Source organism: Eucyclogobius newberryi, unplaced genomic scaffold (genome assembly GCF_026437365.1).
Source record: "Eucyclogobius newberryi isolate DKJ021-1_F unplaced genomic scaffold, fEucNew1.0.hap1 SCAF_19, whole genome shotgun sequence".
Classification (NCBI taxonomy): domain Eukaryota; kingdom Metazoa; phylum Chordata; class Actinopteri; order Gobiiformes; family Gobiidae; genus Eucyclogobius; species Eucyclogobius newberryi.
Genome location: NW_027315823.1, coordinates 21537802 through 21557469, shown reverse-complemented (window position 1 = coordinate 21557469; position 19668 = coordinate 21537802). Strand labels below are relative to the sequence as shown.

Here is a 19668-nt window from a genome sequence, read left to right as displayed (position 1 = left end):
CTACCATGGCGTCGCAGGTTTGCTTCACGGCCTCGAGTGCCGAATGTCTCCACGCTCTTTCTCCCCACAGCTGTCTGGTCAAATAAAAACCTTGGGCCAGAAAATCTAAAATAAACAAATAAATCAGACAAATATATGAGAAATAAAATTACACTAAGGTACTAATTCTGCTACTACTACTATCACTCCAACTTCTACTCATACTAATACATTTTTTGTATTATTTAACCATGTAAAAATGTGTGATGACTAATTCTCATTTACAAACAAGAACATAATTACCATATGACGATTCGGCGGAGAAAATGAACATGTGTGAATGTGTGTGAATGTGTGAGCAAGAGCACGTGTGTCGACAACCATCTGCCGGAGTTTATGAGAAACCGTCATCAATGCAGCGAGTCTGTGTTCGGATACTGCGAAATAAAAAGCATTACCACCATACTAATGCTGTGTATTAGTATGGTGTGAATTAGGATGCTTTGTATTTGGTTACTTTTTACTTTTCTCCTCCAAATAACTTCCAAAACCTCTTTCAAGATAATGCTTCACGCCAATAAATGAAAGCTTGTTCACAGTTTTAAAATAGAGATGAGAAAGCATCTGGAGGAGAGTGAGAGTGTGTGTTTGTCCTGATGAACATGGAGGAATGTGTTAATTCATATATAATATACACTACATGTTTGTATATGGTATGCTACATATTATATTCACATTATACCGTTGTTTGTGATGAATGAATGCATTTTGTGTCGTGCGTGACAGGTTTTATTGTTGTATTGATGTGTATCACATATTTAGATTTGAAATAAAAACATATTGTATCATGTACAGCAGCTTCCTCTCATCATTGACAGTAGAAATAAATGCATTTGTCTTGAATGATTTGCACATATTCCTGGCGCTTTACAGTTTACATGGCAACGTTGCAGAAAAATCTCATGTGACGCACAGTTAAGCCCTATGACGAAGACATTACTAAAATAGTGTATGTTGTTTATGTGGGCGCTGGTCCTGTACTTTCCGAAATACTGTAAAATCTTTAAGAGGATAGGATTTGATTTCTGTTTCCATTTGGTAAGCCCCGACACCTGCTTCAGTCTCGCAGCTCGGATTAGGCCGGACCGTGGGCAAGGTGCAGAATCCACAAGTGTCCCTCATCACATCAATGACCCTCGAGTTTTTCACCTCTTCTCTGCGCTTCCCAAACCTTCATTAGGTATAGGACCTATTTCCCTCACTTCAGTTTCTTACAATAACAGGCATATTTTAACACCAGATCTCCGTTAAACTTGTGTTTACACGTGATTTAGAATTTTAACTTTTAACTATGCATTTACACCACATGTGTCTCCTGTGTACCAGAAATTTGATTAGATTTCCAATAATATCAAGACTGTAACGCAGGCGGCAAATGGCCAATAAGATCATCTTTGCTATTTAAAAAGTGACAGCCATGAAGATGACAAAATGGCTCATTTGAAGCTTTAATTGACATTAAAGCTTCGAATTAGTGACTTTTTTTCCACGACTTGCAAGTGAAAGTGGTTTCTGAATTGTATAACACTATACACATACTAATGGATATATTACGATTAATAATTCATGTGGACAAACTATATATTGGAGGTGTCAACATACTAACTGAAATATCCCTTAGCTGTAGACGTTTAAGTAAATACTCTTTACAAGGAGCATTATAAAAAGCTTTTGAGATGAACAATTAACTTTTCTTCTCCTACAAACAAGAGTAAAAATATCTTCTTATCGACAATGTTTCTCAACCATTTTTAAGCATTACTTTATAATCACATAATACACATAAAGCACACATTTCTATTGTACTATTGCAGAAATCATACAAAAACAAACACTGTTTTACAACATTTAGTGCAACATTTTGTTCACCAAGGTGGATATCAAAATAAGGTTATTTCAGCTGCATTTACAAAATAAGACAAGAAAATACCTGCAGGAGCTTTTTTCCTTCCATCATCCACACAAAATGCTACATTGAGACTGTTCTTTTAGCAGCTACAGATGTGCCGGCATGTTGTAAAATGTAAAAGTCTTACCTCCAGGTCAGAGATCTCTTGTAGTTATTTGTCGGTCCTCCTTTATGAGGTCGAGGTGACTATTCAAACTGTCCAGATCGTTTGTGCTAGTTTAACCTCTGACAATATCAGCCCAAAAAGACGCTGCGGGTTCTGAGCGCCACACTCCAACACAAGCCAACATCTTTTTATAATGCGCTGTAGGCATGTTGTGAGAAACTTTGTCCACTAATTGGAACGGCCAGTGCATCCTGAGGTTGAGATTGTTTTACTGAATAGATACTCTCATGTGAATAGTTATTGCTCTATAAAGTCTGCAGCAGTGTCATCGTCATGTAGCTGCCAATCATTTTTTGTTTTTGTTCAAACTTGAGTTACGGTAATCTAATCATCTTAATGTCATTGTAATAAAAGTTTTATTTGTATTAAATGGTGTTGGTATAAGCTAGACTGAGGCCAAAATACTTTCTTTAAGACTTTAATAAATATAATATGTAGCTTATGCCGGTGACTTCATATTGCCAACACAAGAAGGACAACTGGTCAGATATGTCCCAATAGGAGATTGAATGATGGGTCATAATGTATTTACAGTTCTGAGTGCAAAGTGATCGCTTTCATGGGGATAAGTAAGAGGAACCTCCAACCTTTACCACTGACATATAATGTTTTTTTACCGACTACAACTCTCCCATGTAAGGGTTCTGCTCCACTCCGGAATTTTATCACCGAACAAAAAGGGGATTCTCCTTTTCAACTATCAGATAGAAAGTGCGACGAGCTCAGAGGAGATTGCTGAATTCAAACAGCGGGAAAAGGTTGGTGAGTTTTTACTGATCGATGATTTTGTTAAAGAATTAAAGTTTAGAAATGTGTGTGTGTGTGTGTGTGTGTGTGTGTTGGAACTGTTGATGTTCTGCAGAAAAAAGAAAAACAAAAGGGGAATCTTTTCTCCCTTTTAATTTTGCAGAATTTTAATTTTGCATTTTTAGTTTTTGACAGACAATGTGACCTTCCCAGTGCTTTCCAAATGCCAATCAGCAGCACTTCAGGAAATTGCATTTTTTCACCTCAACTAAAAATGAATTGCCACATTATGAAAAGTTGTCCAATACCGTTATCCTATTTAGTTCAAGTCTAAATCATATTAGCTTTCTGCTTAAAGCACCAATCAATTCCTAGGTTTCAGTTGTGTGTTTTCATCTGGTATTTTGAGGACTTTTGATCATTAATAAGACAGAAAGGCCAGTCTTAATGTTCCATCACTGAATATGAATAATCAATACAATAATTTAACACGTTTAGTAGTAGTCATTAGGCATGTCACGATATTTTTTACGTGTATTTATACTTACATTTCAATAAATTAAGATTTTTTTGGGGAGCTCAAATTTAAATAAATCTTGAATAATTTTTTTGACTAGTTTATTCTTTTTTTTTTTTTTACTTTATTTCTGTAATACAATAAAAGTTGAGGTGTGAAAGGTGAAAGGTGAATTAATGTCCATACCATGTGATTCATTAGCAACTAAGAAGTGCATTGTGCTATTTATTCATTTATAATATCTACGCATGCATTTTTTACAATATGGTTACTTCAAAAATGGTTCACTGGGATTATCTTGGTTATGTTATTATTGTTATTGTCATATTTATCAGTTATCACGCCAGAACTTAAATACACAATTTACGGTATTGAAATCGATGCCGAAAGAACTGAGCATTGTCGTTTCAAGGATAAGCATCCGTGAGACAATTTGATGCTGAGATATTCTGACTCTGTCTAAGTTTGAAGCCCACTTGAGTTATACGGCCGGCCCTGCTATCTGACTCCTGCAGCAGTTGGGTAGAGTCAGCCGGTAGGTGCGATTTCACATTCCTCATTTACAGTGTCCCAGCAGGCAAACTGTCTTCACGAACCCACAGACGCTTGACACCCCCCACACTCCCCCCCTGACGGGACAGGCTGATGTCATAGGGCAACAGTTCTGCATTACAGCTAGAGGTGGACGATATATCCAAATGAGATGTATTGTATATGTTTTTCGGACATTTTAATGTAGAGTATATCAATATGGTATAAAAATGCCAGAAATGATTGCTGTATGACTAAAATATCGATGTATTAGTTGTATTTTTACTATTTTGACTGGAAATGTATAAAACTGGTTCCTATTTTCTCAATATTTTTTAAGGGATATTACAGTATTATTTATTTTATTATAGTAAATGTATAATAGTAATCATTATATATACACACACATTTATATATAACTTTTCATTGGAATTCCTAACTTCTAATTCATAATTTTTTTGTTCACATTCCATTATGTACACATTTGTGTATTTGTTTGACTAATTTCTGTCTTACTTTTCACATAGCACAGCATAAGAAGAATAGTTTGCACACTGTGTTGACGATCAACTGTTGAAAACATGAGTTCAAATCAGGATCCTCCAGCTCCAGGTAAACTTCTTTTCTTTTTTGTATTTGTTTGCCCTCAACCAGACACTAGATTAGTATTGACTTTCCATTAGAACCAGACAAACTTGAACTTGAATGTGTTTCTCTTCTCTAAAGGCCCATCCATCCGTCCCATAGTTGTATTTCAAACACTTTGGGTCTGATGAAAGTGCTATCAGTTTTGCACAGAGGTGTACATTTGTCTTGAAGCTGTCCTGCCTGCCTGGTCCAAAAGCAGCAGTATTTTAGGAGTGATTGGTATGCACGAGCCAGCACCTGACTGTCTCCCCACACATGGATTAGGTGTGAATCATCCTTCAGGAACAAGGTTACAAGAATCCTCTCTGCATTTAGAAAAGAGCCCAGCCGTCCCCAGGGAGTCACAGTGGGAGAATAAAAATGAAAGGTCAGGCTCAAAACAATGTCTATGGCAGCTTATCATATGAATATTATGCCCTCATGGAGAAATATCTGCTAATGTCAAGGCCCTAAAGCTGTAAGCAAACAAACACTAAAGGGAACTAACTTATATAAAACTCACTGACTCACTATACATGAAAGTAACTTTTATAATGTTTAAACATAACCTGGCGCAGACCCACACCAGGGTACACTACAAATAAATGAATGCTGACTTTCATTATTTTCCTTTTTATTATTTTAATTTTTATCCAAAGTGAATCTAGTAAATCTAAATTTAGATTAAAATAACATAGAATAACTCAATAGAAAAATATGACACAATCAGCCGACATTTATTTTAAGTCTTCAGTTCATTTTTAAAGTGTATTATGCCAAAACCTAGATTACATTTTAGTTTAGTTTATTTGGGCTTTTTTTTCATTCTTATACATGAAACATTGTTGTACAGAGCCCAAACGCTGAAGCAAAAGCTCATATGCGCCGACCCAAAACCATTTCATATTCACAGCTGAAAGACTGCAGCGTATGTACACGAATGAATATGTCCTTGTGACACAGATCTAATACATTATTTATATCATAAATTAAGAGTAATAACCATACTCGAGCACACACCACAAATGTGCTCGTTTATGTGGCGGCTTTTTAATACAATCCCATTCCCTGGCACAGGCATGTAAGCAGCCGCTTGTACAATATGTACAATGTTATATTACATGGAAGAGCCAAAACCTATCTACAGATTTACCCTATTGTTTCCTGTCCATGGATTCTTTTAAATGCAACCTAATGCTGTCACGATACTGATATTAAAATTTCAAACTCGATTTTGATGCTCGACAACCAAAAACAGGCCATTTCCAACACAAAATATTAGCACTTCCTTATTTGTATACTAATCTTTTTTATTCTTCCAATATACATTCTCTAAAACTAGTTCTGATAAAGCTCAAGATCCTTCTAAAACTGTTCAGGGAAGGTCAAATGTTGTACCATCTGTGGGATTCTTTTAGATCGATACTTGTTCAAATGAGTAAATCTAGTTTTGTTTTTTTATATTATACTTTTTTAAGTTTAACATAATATGTTAAATTTGTTTTCAAACACAAAAAGGACAAAAATGAAACAAGAACAGGACCAGAGACAGAGGAGAAGACAAAAATCAAAATAAGCAGACATCTAACAGGCGAGAGAAGAAGAGAAAGGCAAATCAAGGTGCATGTCCCACTTAGTCCAGTGTCCTTCAAATGTCCAGTTTCCCCTGTTCATTTTCAGTTCAATGCCGAATGTGAGGTTTTCCATTTTTTTTTTTATGTCCAAAGTAATCTCTGCCCAGTCCTTGAATGTCGGTGCAATTTTTGTCATCCATTTTTTTGTGATGGCCTTTTTTGTCGCTGCCACGAGTAAGTCCCAGAGGTAACAGTTTCTTGTGTCCATGGCAGGAGTCCTCAGGCCATAGTACATAGTTCCAAAACTGTTTGTAGTGCATCCTTAATTTCAGTCCAAAACTGTTGAACAACATGACAGTCCCTTTGTCAAAGTCGCTTTTGACATGCTATGAAATAACACATTCTCCCAACAAAACTCTTCAAACTTTTTCAAATCAAGACCACTCTCTCCCTCCCACTTTTTTTTTTTTTTTTTATATATATAATTAGTAGAGCTGTCCAAATCAGAAATGCATTGATACAATTTATATATTTAGATAATTCCCCTTGAAAGTTCTGATTTATAAGCCTAAGATTGATCTCAGTCAGAGGGCTACAGTGGTCACCATTGTGTTTAATTTCTTGGTTATAGTAACTCCTTATTTGTAAAAACCTATAAAAGTCATAGTAGAAAAAGCTTCAGTTGTAGTCATCTGGACTCAGTTAGAAAAAATAGACGTTTCGACTCTCATCCAAGAGTCATTGTCAATAAAAGAACTCCGATATTAATACTGTTCTGTGGTAAGACCCGCCCATTGGGCGGAGCCTTCCTGAAGTAGAAAGAGTTTGTTTCAACAGAAACTCCCCCTTTGTATCTACCGAGCTAGCCTATTTAGAATTTTAATGGGCTATTAGAATCCTCTTTGTCTTTGTGAGACCCTGGCTCAACCACCCTGAGTACCTGATTAGCATCTAAATGTCCTTGTCCTGGTCCTCTACCTTTCCAGGGGTTCAGTATTCCATTATAGATACCAGGAAGATTGAATCTTAGCCCTCCATTTCTGTTTAAAGAAGGTCTTTCTTTTTTAACAAAAATAGCTTCCTTGACTCCTCTTTCAGATTCATGGCTGTGCCATGGGCTCGCCCGTCTCTCCCATAGTGGCCAACCTGTACATGGAGCACTTTGAGAAGAAGGCACTGGCCTCATTCTCAGGCATAGCCCCAAAACTGTGGCTCCGCTATGTCGATGATACTTTTGTAACAATCAAGAAACAAGAGCTGGAAACCTTCTCTGATCACATCAATACTGTGGACCCACATATCAGGTTTACAAGAGAAGACGCTAAGGAGAATCGCTTGGCCTTTCTTGATTGTTCCATGATCAGAGGAGAGGACGGGAAACTCCAAATAGAAGTATATAGGAAACCTACACACACGGACCAGTATCTGCTCTTTGGCTCCAACCACCCACTACAGCACAAGCTGGGAGTGATCAGAACCTTACAACACAGAGCTCAAGGTGTGCCCACCAGCTCAGAGGGCAAGAAGAAAGAGGAAAAACATGTCCGAAATGCCCTCTCAGCCTGTGGTTACCCCGCTTGGGCTCTCAACAGAGTGAAGAGAACCAAGAAGCAGGACAAAAGTGAAACTGAACAGAGAAGGAAGGGTGTTTCTATCCCTTATGTGTCTGGCCTGTCGGAAAAACTGCAGAGAATTTTTAGACAACACGAAGTCCCTGTTTATTTTAAACCAGGAAACACTTTAAGACAAAAACTGGTTCACCCTAAGGACAAGTTGCCGACTCAAAAACAGAGCAATGTAGTTTATTCGATCCAATGCAGTGAAGAAAGCTGTAAAGAACGGTACATAGGTGAGACGAAACAGCCTCTACACAAGAGGCTTTATCAGCACAGAAGAAATACAAGTTCAGGACCTCAGAGTGCCGTGCATCTCCATCTTGTTCATAAGCCAACCAGTTTAAGATTTTAACATCCTTGTTTAGTTTGTATGTCTTGATTAGCTCCTTCCACGTTGTAAGCACAGATTTCACCCACCCAACTTCCAACAGACTCAACCGTTTGCCATCAGCCAGCAAGGCCTGCACAGGAACCTCCGACACAACCTTAATCTCAATATTTTTCCCTTGAGCTTCATATTCTGGGTCACACCAGCAACGCTCTGAGCAAATCTAGTTTCGATACTAGTTTTGGTATTGATTAGTATTCTGATTTTCAATATATTGACAACCCTATTGCAATCTATTTCACTGTAAATTGCACAGCTTACACTTGTCGCTGCGATGCTTGAAATGACTTTTATCATTGTCCAACACATAACTTAAATGGCATCATATGATCGACACCCGTAGATTACACTTACCGCGCATTCATCTAAACAGGAGTAATTTGCCCTTTCTATATTAGCACCACGGAGTCAGAGCATGTACCAAGCCTTAGTCACTATGCAAGGCACAGCTAAGTGAGCAACAGATGGACAGCTGTGATCTGCCATTTCAACAGGTGCCGCGTGAACTTGCATCCAAACATGTCCGAGTCACGTGTCAGATGGGCTCCTGGAAGTCTCATTGTCATTGCCGTTGTTAGTAATAGCAGAATATACATTTCTTGTGTAAGTTTAAACAGTAAAGACAAGAGGAAACTACTGCAAGGAAATTGTAGCTTGGTCTATAAATAAAGCCTGGCTGTGAGACTAAAAAATGCAAAGGGAAATGATGACCCCCTGTGGGATTTTGTGCAACTGCAACAAAAAATATCCACAGCCTGTTCTGATGAACCAGATTTGGGAGAAAACACGGAACGCCGTTTGAAACAGCTACATTAATCTAATTCAAAGCGTTGCATTGATCCGGTTTTGTATAAAAGGCTAATTTAAATGAAAATCAAATGTAACTAGAAGTGCCTACATTGAGTGTTTCTTTAATACACTCTTTGACCGCTATTTATGCACATTTTGACAGCAGTGCCTTTATTGTAATTGAGTAACTGTCCATCTCAAAAGTAACCAAGGTCACCAAACACGACTTGTTTACAGGACAGTAGGTGATTGTGAGCTGACTCCTTCCACTGCTGATTCAGTGTCAAAGGGATAGAGACAGAACATGTCATATTATGTCACTAGTGATGAAAAATGTTCTCCCAACAACAACAAAAACTATGTAAATAATAATAGAAGAAAAAGGGAAATACTTTGTTTGCAGTGGCTATAAAGAAGAGGTCCAAGGTCCCTGGTGTGATGGTTACACAGTTTGTTGAGATTGTCCCCATAGGAAAGACAACTCCAGACTTCACCAGAAAACCCATGCCTTTAACCTTACAGCAAGGTAAGATGAGATGTGAATAACTAAAGCATGCATAAGCTGAAACATGATAGCAGACTGTCAAAATGATCACATTCACATATCACGTTTTGTTGTTTATTGGTAGGAAAAAAGGCCATTTTTAAAGCAACGGTTAGTGGAATGCCAGCGCCAACAGTCACTTGGACAAGGAACAAGTGTGAGATGAACGATCCAGAGAAGTACAAAGTCAGACTGGATGAAAGATCTAAGGAGTATATTCTAGAGGTAACAATGGAATATATAACAAAAAAATACAAAATACACACTATCACATTTGAAAAAGCTGAGACACTTACTGAATATACATATTTTACTAATTGTAAATGTATTTATTAGATCCTGGATGTACAGCCAGAGCAAAGTGATACATACAAATGTATTGTCACCAATGTATTAGGAGAAGCCATCAGTACCGCCATTCTAAATGTCATCCCAGGTAAAGCTTAGCCATAGTGCAGATCAGATGTATTTACCACATATTCTTAAAGCTTGATGTTTTTATGTTTTCAGTTAAAGCCAAGAAAAACGGTGACAACGGTATGGGACAAAAGTAATAACAGGATATTCCTTGTTGCATCGTGAACTATTTAAAACCATTATGTACTTTCAGATGATCAAGGACCACAAGATTTCCGTTCAATGCTGAAGAAAACGTAAGATAACAGATTTTTTCCTATGTGTCAGTTTGAAGCCCTGTGGACTCAATAACCATGTTTTCATTTTGTCAGTGTGGTTAAAACCAAAAAGAAGCAGCTCCCACCCCCCAAAGAGGGCGAGGTTGATCCAAAACTTCTGGAGCTGCTTCTTTGTGCTAAAAAGAAAGATTATGAGAAAATCTGCTATGACTTTGGTGTTACTGATTTCCGCTGGATGCTCAAGAGACTCAATCAACTGAAAAAGGAAAGAGAGGACGAGCAGGCCAAGGTACTGTGCAAGACAGTTACAAATCTCACTTTAAGAAGATAATTAAAATGGGCCGTACATTGCGTGTGAGTTGTGGCATTATGATATGTACACCGTTTGGGTCAGGTTATCATTGATGCAGTTAGAGTTAGTACTCTTGAATGTGTATGTATGTATTTAGTTAGTTTGGCTGATATGTGGGACATGCATGTTTTCTGCAAGTATTCTGATTATTACCTTATCTTATTCACTTTCAAATGCAGCAATTAACCCAGCGTTCAAAAGCTTCATAACTATATTATCATAAGAAAATGTATCCAATTTCACAACTCGTTTAAATGAAAATCAGCAGTAATATAATGCTGTTTGTAGGTTGTGGAGGCGGTGGATGAGGTTAAACAAATTGAAGTGAAACCCAACGGGATAGCTGAATTTAGTGTTGATATGAAGCTGTTGGATCCCAACAGTACTATTAACTTATATAAGGTAAGATCACACACTCCGAAGGAACTAATGAGAACATGAACACATTATGAAAACTAATTATTTATGTGGTCTCCAAAGGATGGAGTTATGGTCCCGTACAGCGATGATGAAAATGCAAAGCACTGTTTGAAAAAAGATGGCACAAAATATACTTTCAGCATCAAAGATCTGAAGCCGGAAGACGCAGGATTCTATCAGCTCGATGTGGAAGACGCAAATGTTCTTACAACAGACTTTAAAGGTAAACGTTCCCGCTCGCATACACAAACTGAGAGAGTAAATGGTTAAAAAAAACCTGTGTTCTGATCTTGTAGTCCCGGCTGTGGAGTTTGCGGCCCAGCTCAAAGACGTGAAGGCCATTGAATGCGAGGATGCCGTCTTCCAGTGCGTCTTGTCCACACCTCTAAAGAGGATCACTTGGTCGTCAGAGAACGGTTCACTCGATAATGAGGACGGATATGAGATCACAGTGTCAGAGGACCTGCTAACTCACACGCTGAAAGTGAAAAACTGTGCTATTAAAGATACTGGGACTTACTATGCGATCGCTGGGATAACATCAAGTAAAGCGGCTCTCACAGTTGAAGGTGAGCTATTTTAATTCCAGATTAAAGTGTGTAATTTGTCAAATGCCCTGTGCTTTGAAAGAGATTAACAAGATTAAAAACTGTTTAATGTATTATCTATTAATTTTCTTTGTGCTGCTAACTAACATTTCAACAAAACAATTTCAACCTTTTTTCTTACAGCTGATCCAAACGCTCAAAAAGGTCAAACAGGGGACAATTCTGATTCAGCCGGGTTAGAGAAAGGTGATGCAGGGACGGGTGATGTTGGATCTGGAGGAAAAACTGATGGGGAGGACGGAGACGGGAAAGACAAAAACCTTCTCGGAGACGGGAATGATTCAAACATAGACGACGGGACAATAAAGAAGTCCAGGAACGGCCCGCTGGTTCCAGATACGACAATAGGTGAACTACTAAATGTATTATGACAACTGAATCAATATCTTGAGATCATCTTACAATGTTGTGTTGCAGACCGAAGTGTTCAATTTGTCAGTGGATTGTCTGATACGACAGCGAATGTGGGAGAAAGAGTGGAGCTTTCCTGTAAACTCAGCAGTGATACAGCCGTGGGGAAGTGGTACAAAAATGGGAAACTGGTAAGGATCACATTAATAAATAAATAAATAAATTCATTCTTTCATTTCTAGATACTCACAATATTGCGTTTATCAAAAAGGTTCCAACATTAAAATAAAATGTTAGTATCCTTCATGAAACACTAAATACACATTACACAATATTTTTTTATGGCTAACTACAATTATTTGAGTCAACTAGTTCAAGTATTTCTACTGTGGATATTTTATTTTATCAGTTAAAAGTAAATTAAGCCACCTGGAGGCTAGAGAATATTTACAAATGAAGTAAGTATTCATTAATCACACTGATATATATTGTTCCTGTCTCATTTCAATTTAATAATGGAGCTATATCAACGATAAAAAGTGTAGATTTGGTTGTAAATAGCATTTGTTTCAGTCTGTTTATACTCCAGATAACCACAAAAGATATAAAAAAAAATAGTCAGTGATTATTTTAGTAGTCGACCTGTCACAATCATTGTGTTTAATCGTTGCAGTTTAACAACACATGCTGTAAATCATTGATGGGAGAAAAGAGGATAATTATTCTATGATTTTTTTCCAAGCTAACTGAAGAAGATGGAGTGACAATCATTAAAGATGGGGCTTGTCACAGGCTGATTCTAAACTGCTGTAGCAAAGAGGACGCAGCTGTCTACAGCTTTGAAGCCGAGGGTCGAAAATCAGAAGCCACACTCACGATTGAAGGTTCCAACAGAATCGCTTTCAAACTGAATTCATAACATTTTGGTCATTATTTAAATCTTTATTGCAAATGTTGTCCATTTCACTTGTAGATCCGCCAAAAATTTACTTGGACGCTTTAGGCAAATTCTCCCAGCCAGTTATAATAAAAGCAGGAGAAACTGCAGAGTGGAAACTGCCTTTTTCTGGCGGGACTCCTATAACCATCCAGTGGTACAAGGAGGACGATGAGCTTCTGCCAGGCCTAAACGTGAGGATTGAAACATCCGACACAGAGAGCCAACTGCGTCTTGGCAAGTGCCAACGAAAAGACAGCGGGGAGGTGAAAATCAAACTGAAAAATGAATATGGAACTTTTGAAGCAACCTCGAAACTCATAGTACTAGGTTGGTACACGTTTGCACATCACTTACGCAAAACACTAGCTGGCAACGTCTTCTTCTTCCAGATAAGCCTACAGCACCTCAGGGGCCCGTCGACATTATGGAAAGTGCTGTAACATCTGTTGAATTTAAATGGAAGCCACCAAAGGACAACGGCGGCTGTCCCATCACAAGCTACACAATTGAGCGTCAACAAATAGGCCGCAATAAATGGAGTAATCTGGGGGAGTTCCCTGGCGACAATCCAAGTTACAAGGATTCCGACGTGGATCCGGGAAGGAGGTATTGCTACCGCATCCGCGCCAAGAACGCAGAAGGCATAAGTGATTACCTGCAGACCGAGGACATACCAGCTGGTGTTCTACGTGAGTAATTATGTTAATGTCTCTAATTAGCTGTGTTTGAATTGCAATGCTTAATTTAGCTACCAAAAGTCATATTCGTAGCAAAAACATTAGATCCAAATGAAACTGAAGTACCTGAGAGTAAAAGCATATTGTCTTTGATTTAGTCCCAAGCCAAGTGAAACAGGTTCATCAGAAAGGACAGCTGGTGGAAAACAAAGCCAAATGAATGCTAAATATAGCAGATTTAGAAGAAAGACAATTTACCCACAGAAAACAAACATACATTTCTACATTTTGCAATAGTAAATCAATACAACCAAATATTAATCTCATGGATAAGAAAATGTTCATGTTTGATCTGTTAGGCCACAGAGCTCTTATGCAAATCTCAAATGTTTAAGGCGCGACACTGTGGGAGAAAGGGACAAATCTTAACTTCAGAGTATCAATTTGAAACTTCCTCTGTGGTTTACGTGCATGAATTTGAGTAAAATGTATTATGAAGTTTTGCATCATGTATATAATGTATATGCAAGAGAGTAAACATGTCCTAAATTGCACATACTGTAGACATATTCATCTGAAACATGAATAGAGCCAGGTTTAAATTGATTGGTTTTGTTGATATATTACAAGCATTATTGGATGCTTTATTTAGTACTGGAGTAAATTGATCAGAATCAGAATCTGATCTTATTCTGATCAATTAGACATAAACAATTTCTTCAAACGATCCGTCAGAAATCTCGGTGATCTTTATGTCCATATGGAGAAAACGGTCTTTGACATTACAATGCCTCTAGTGTTTGACCCCAGCAATACAACTAAAGCCTTTCCATCCATCCATCCATCTTCTGCCGCTTTATCCGGGGCCGGGTCGTGGGGGCAGCAGTCTGAGCAGGGACTCCCAGACCTCCTTCTTCCCAGACACTTCCTCTAACTCCTCCGGGGGGATCCCGAGGCGTTCCCAGGCCAGCCGAGAGACATAGTCTCTCCAGCGTGTCCTGGGTCTTCCCCGGGGCCTCTTCCCGGTGGGACATGCCTGAAATACCTCCCGAGGGAGGCGCCCAGGAGGCATCCGAAACAGATGCCCGAGCCACCTCAGCTGGCTCCTCTCGACGTGGAGGAGCAGCGGCTCTACTCCGAGCTCCCCCCGTGTGGCCGAGCTCCTCACCCTATCTCTAAGGGAGCGCCCAGCCACACGGCGGAGGAAACTCATTTCGACCGCTTGTATCCGCGATCTTGTTCTTTCGGTCACCAAAGCTCATGACCATAGGTGAGGGTAGGAACGTAGACCGACCGGTAAATAGAGAGCTTTGCCTTTCGACTCAGCTCCCTCTTCACCACAACAGTCCGATGCAGCGACTGCATCACTGCAGCCGCTGCACCGATCCGCCTGATTAAAGCCTTTCCCACAATAAAAATACACATTCAAGATCATATATAAGATCAGACATTTTACAATTTGCAATCATTTGTTGCCATAGGTCATCCTGGTCCGCCGACAGCACCGAAAGTGGTCAGTGCTTTTAAAGACTACATTAATCTAACGTGGTGTCCTCCTTGTGACACGGGAGGAACCAAAATAGTGGGATATAATCTGGAAAAGAACAAGAAGGGCACCAATTACTGGAGCCTCGTTAACCAGGGAGGACCAATTAAAGGTATGTTTCAAAACAGATGATCAGCAAAGGTCTCAGCTAATGATCATTGAAAAACAGTGGTTGTGTTTGTATAGATACAAAGTTCTCAGTTAAAGATGTAATTGAAGGAGCTGCATATGTATTTAGAGTCTCAGCCATCAACCTCTCCGGGGCTGGAGATCCGAGTATTCCATGTGAGACTGTGTACGCAAGAGACCCTATGAGTAAGTTCAAAGATTAAACATCAATCATCATCATCACACGTAACAAATTCATTCTTTCTATTGTAGAACCACCAGGCAAAGTAACCGATCTAAAATTAACCTCGTCCAGCTACACGACTTTCTCTCTGGCCTGGACCAAACCAAAAGAAATCAAAGAGGTGCAAGATGAAGCCCTCGGGTACTTTGTGGAAATCAGACCTATTGAAAGCCTTGACTGGACCCGATGTAATAGCACTCCAATTACTCTAACTTCTTACACAGTGCTTGGCTTGAAGGCAATGGCCCCATACTGGATCAGAGTAATTGCCACCAATTATGGAGGTGATGGAGAACCTCAGGGCTTCGACAACTACTTCATAGCCATGCCACCCCCTGGTAAAGAGACACTTCATTCACAGCAAAAACATCGGCAGGCCGTCACCAGGACTATTCATCACATATTTAAAAAGTGTTAACGAGTAGAACACTAACAAGAAAAACAATCAACAACGCAGCTTTATCTAGTTTATAAGAGTTCTTCTATTAAGAGTGTTTTTATAAGAGTTTTGTTTATAAGAGTTCTTCTAAATAAGTTATCTGTCCTTTTCCTCTGTATCTACCTGCGTTGCAACAATGAAATTTCCCCATGTGTGGACAATAAAGGAATATCTTATCCTATCTTATCTATTATTATCATTCTTTGTCACAGTAAGGCCAAAGTTCAGTGACCGCAACATGAAGACATTGATGGTGGTGCGACTTGGATATACTGTCCGGCTCAACATCTGCTTCGAGGTACTTACAGTGTAGAAAGCTCACTTAAAATATACATTCGGAGTACTTACGTCCAGTGTATTCAAGTAAAAGTACAGCTAAAAATGTACTCAATTACAAGTACAAACTGCTGCCAAAGTTGTATTTAAGTCAAAGTAAAAACATATGCATGGATTACTCAAAACTTTCATTAGAATGACATTTTTGTTACATTTTAGATCAGTCTTCAGCTGTTTAACGCTGAATTGGATTGTGTCAAACCACAATCCACTCATTCCCTGAGCTAAAAGCAATCAGAGCAGACAAAGCAGCATTGTTATGTGTTTGCTTTAGGATAGGAACAACAGTAACTCTAATGGTTTTAATCATCAAGAGATTTACAAAAATCTACTAAAAAAAGTACAATTACAAAAAAATCTGCCGCACAACCCGTGCTCACATCTGCTGTTTCGCTCTGGCTCCAGGCCTCTCCTCTTCCAGAGATCACCTGGCTCAAAGATGGCCTGCCACTGGGCAAACACGTCACTGTTACCAACTCAGACAAAGGCTCTCAGCTGCTCGTCCCAACATCAGAGCGGACGGACTCTGGCATCTACACCATCACCGTCAGGAACATAGTGGGACATGAAAGTTTCAGTGTTGAAGTCCGAGTTACAGGTGAGTACATCGTGACAATGTGCAAATAGCACTATTATAAACGATGTGATAAATTGAAAACAGTTTATTTCTGAAAAAGAGAGAGCAATTCCACAAGTACATTTTCTAAAACTGCATAAAAAAAAAAATTGTCACTCATTTCAAAGCTCAATACTCACTATGATATTCAATACCACAGTCATAAGGTACATTTACAATGTAATATTAGTAATAATTCAGTATCAATTAGTAACTGGATACCCAACACAGTCTTGACCAATAGTAAAACAAGCAATCAATGCTGTACTCTTATAAAAAAAAAGGATTTCAAACGTTATGCAGTCCTTTTAAATCCTAGGGTCTGTTTCCTAGACGACCCGAAGCCTCCAGGTGTGGTGGAGCTGATAGAGAACACTTCCGGCACTGTGACCCTGTCATGGACCCCCTCCCCGGACGAGAAGAGAGACAACAGACTCCACTACGCTGTGTCCAAGAGAGACTCCTTCAAACGCACATGGAGGACTGTGGCTGACAACCTCTACAACAACAGGTTCACAGTGATTGACATTCTGCCTGGACGGGAGTACAACTTCAGGGTTTACGCCAAAAATGACATGGGACATTCCGTGCCCTGTGTGTCCCCGCCATTTCAGACCAAAAAAGACAAAGGTTGGTGAAACAAATGCAAAAGTCAAGTATAAAAACTAACAACAAAATATAATGATATAAGTTGTTTTGAAGTAAGAGTATATCATTTTATATTTATTTTTTTAATTCATTTTACAATACATTCATGTTTCAACTTAAATCCAAACCAAATGTCCTAGTTCTGGTTATTGCAATTATATTATCTGAATATCAGCAGTAAAGATGATAAAACAAAATAGCAGTATTCATTTTTGTCAATATCAACCACCACTAGTTAGTGGGGCAATTAATCAAATTTGTTTATAATGTATTTAGAAAGATAATTTCTGGACATCATTTGGGGCAAAACATACTAACTTCATTAAAGGCTAAAGCTAAAAGCTAGTTTGTCTGAAAAGAATACTGAATTGGACATTATATTTTACAAGACAAGAGTTTTCTACTATTTTCTGTATAACGTCCCACACGTTTGCTCTCTTTCCCTGACCGACAGAGAAGTTCACTGTAAAAATCCCAGAGACAGTGTCCCTTGATCTACAGTCCCCTCCCTCGATCATTGTCCCACTGAAGATGCGCACGGCTCCACAGGGCTACGAGTGCTGCATGAGCTGTGCAGTGAAAGGCGACCCCGCCCCAAGAGTCACATGGTACAGGAACAACCTGAGCCTCAACACCAACACCAACTACCACATCACCAACGTGTGTGGCGTCTGCTCGCTGCTCATCCTGCGGGTGGGAGCCAAGGACAGCGGGGAGTACAAAGTGGTTCTGGAGAACAAACTAGGGCTGGTTGAGAGCTCCATGACACTGAACGTCAGAGGTAAAGTCATGTGATATGAGAGTTATTTCAATGTAGATGTAATGAAAATGTGTCCCTTTACAGAGTGAGAAGATGAGAGGACAATGCAGAGGACGTACGACAAAACATACTAGATGCTATTTAATGTGCCGTATTTTCCGGACTATAAGTTGCACTGGAGTATAAGTCGCACCAGCCAAAAATGCATACTAGAGAAGAAAAATATATATATATAAGTTGCACTGGAGTATGAAATAAGGTTGCAAGTGTGAAAATAACAAATAATATCACATATAAGTCGCCCCGGAGTATAAGTATATAAGTATAAATGTAAGTATAAGTCGCACCCCGACCAAAACTATGAAAGAAGGTGCGACTTATTGTCCGGAAAATACAGTATCTGAATTTGTTTTAGTCTGGCTTCTTTCAAATTAAAAACACAAAGATACAAAAGACAAAGATGTGTATGCATGTAATCATCTGTTAAATGGTCTGTATCCAATGTGTTTCATGTAATAAAGTCTCATCAAAAAAAAAAAAAAGCATCAAAATGACATTGACGTGTCGGTTCTGCATTATATTATAGAGCCATTTATTCATCACAAAGCAGGAAATATGCCGCTAGCATGCTAATACTTGTTAGCTTCAATTTTACCGGGATGTGATCTTTGCTCTGGGCTCTTAAAGGTGTGAAAAGCTAAACTAATTCCGGGTAAATAATTAAGATACTCTGAACACATTAGGCAATAAAATTGGAAAACTTATTCTGTTTTTCACATGTTTTAAAATCAGGTACAGCGCCTTTAATCCTAGTACAAAGCCTTTCAGAGCAAGTGTTACAAACTGAACAATGCAATCATTCGCTGCTGCCAGTAGGTGGAGCCTTTCCACCAACACAAGCCTATTGACCAGAGACGCAGGGGCCGCGCAGGGGTCATGGTCATATTGGGGTCGGGGTACATGGCAGCTTGTCCTGGGCAGAGGAAATAAGGTTCACAGCTATTGTATTCCAACTTCTCGCAGTGAACAGATACTCATCTATAACAGTGTATGCAATAAATTATAACGTAAAAAGGCCCACGTCACTGAGAGGAACCTAGTGTAGCGAAGGGGCTTTTTACTTCTGCTCATAGCTTGAAGAGAGAACACATGTTTCTCTCCTAATAAAGGATTAATTATTGTTAGCTGTGCATGCTGAGAGCTCTGGTAAACAATGCTGCTGCCAGATCCATATGGTAACAAACAAACAAACAAACACACACACACACACACACGTTGGGTTTCCAGGCTTTTTACATTCATTTCCTGGAGACTGATCCTTACGTTCACCATAATTAATGTATGTTTTGTCCCCATCTGACATCGCTGCTTTAAACTTGATCCAGCATCAGCATTCCTCTATGCCTTACCTTAAAATAAATAATAGAATTAGTCTATATTGTAGCTTTGAACCGTGTTATTGATTTGATATTGTCCAATCCATCTAAAGGGGGCCTGATAAACTTACTCACAAAACCCGCCCACAAACACTCTATGGCCCG

General features: G+C 38.9%; 1 protein-coding gene across 1 annotated transcript; it reads left to right on the top strand.

The window, feature by feature from the left end:
• Positions 1–4431: 4431 nt before the first annotated feature.
• Positions 4432–18642, top strand: LOC140365618 (immunoglobulin-like and fibronectin type III domain-containing protein 1). Its single transcript, XM_072452151.1, has 23 exons — positions 4432–4521; positions 9307–9429; positions 9533–9672; positions 9784–9883; positions 9958–9984; positions 10058–10100; positions 10176–10371; positions 10723–10836; positions 10915–11077; positions 11151–11423; positions 11586–11810; positions 11880–12004; positions 12556–12697; positions 12787–13080; positions 13143–13442; positions 14912–15088; positions 15163–15291; positions 15358–15666; positions 15980–16065; positions 16509–16701; positions 17053–17349; positions 17822–18148; positions 18212–18642. The coding sequence occupies exons 1-23, from the start codon at positions 4491–4493 to the stop codon at positions 18214–18216; spliced, it is 3819 nt and encodes a 1272-aa protein (XP_072308252.1). The 5' UTR covers positions 4432–4490; the 3' UTR covers positions 18217–18642.
• The last annotated feature ends 1026 nt before the right edge of the window (positions 18643–19668 follow it).

Excerpts from the sequence above, each read along its gene's own strand:
- LOC140365618 (XM_072452151.1), top strand. The coding sequence starts at position 4,491 with ATGAGTTCAAATCAGGATCCTCCAGCTCCAG. Across the intron at positions 9,673-9,783 it reads CTAAGGAGTATATTCTAGAG|ATCCTGGATGTACAGCCAGA; the intron begins GTAACAATGGAA and ends TGTATTTATTAG. Across the intron at positions 11,811-11,879 it reads GGTTCCAGATACGACAATAG|ACCGAAGTGTTCAATTTGTC; the intron begins GTGAACTACTAA and ends GTTGTGTTGCAG.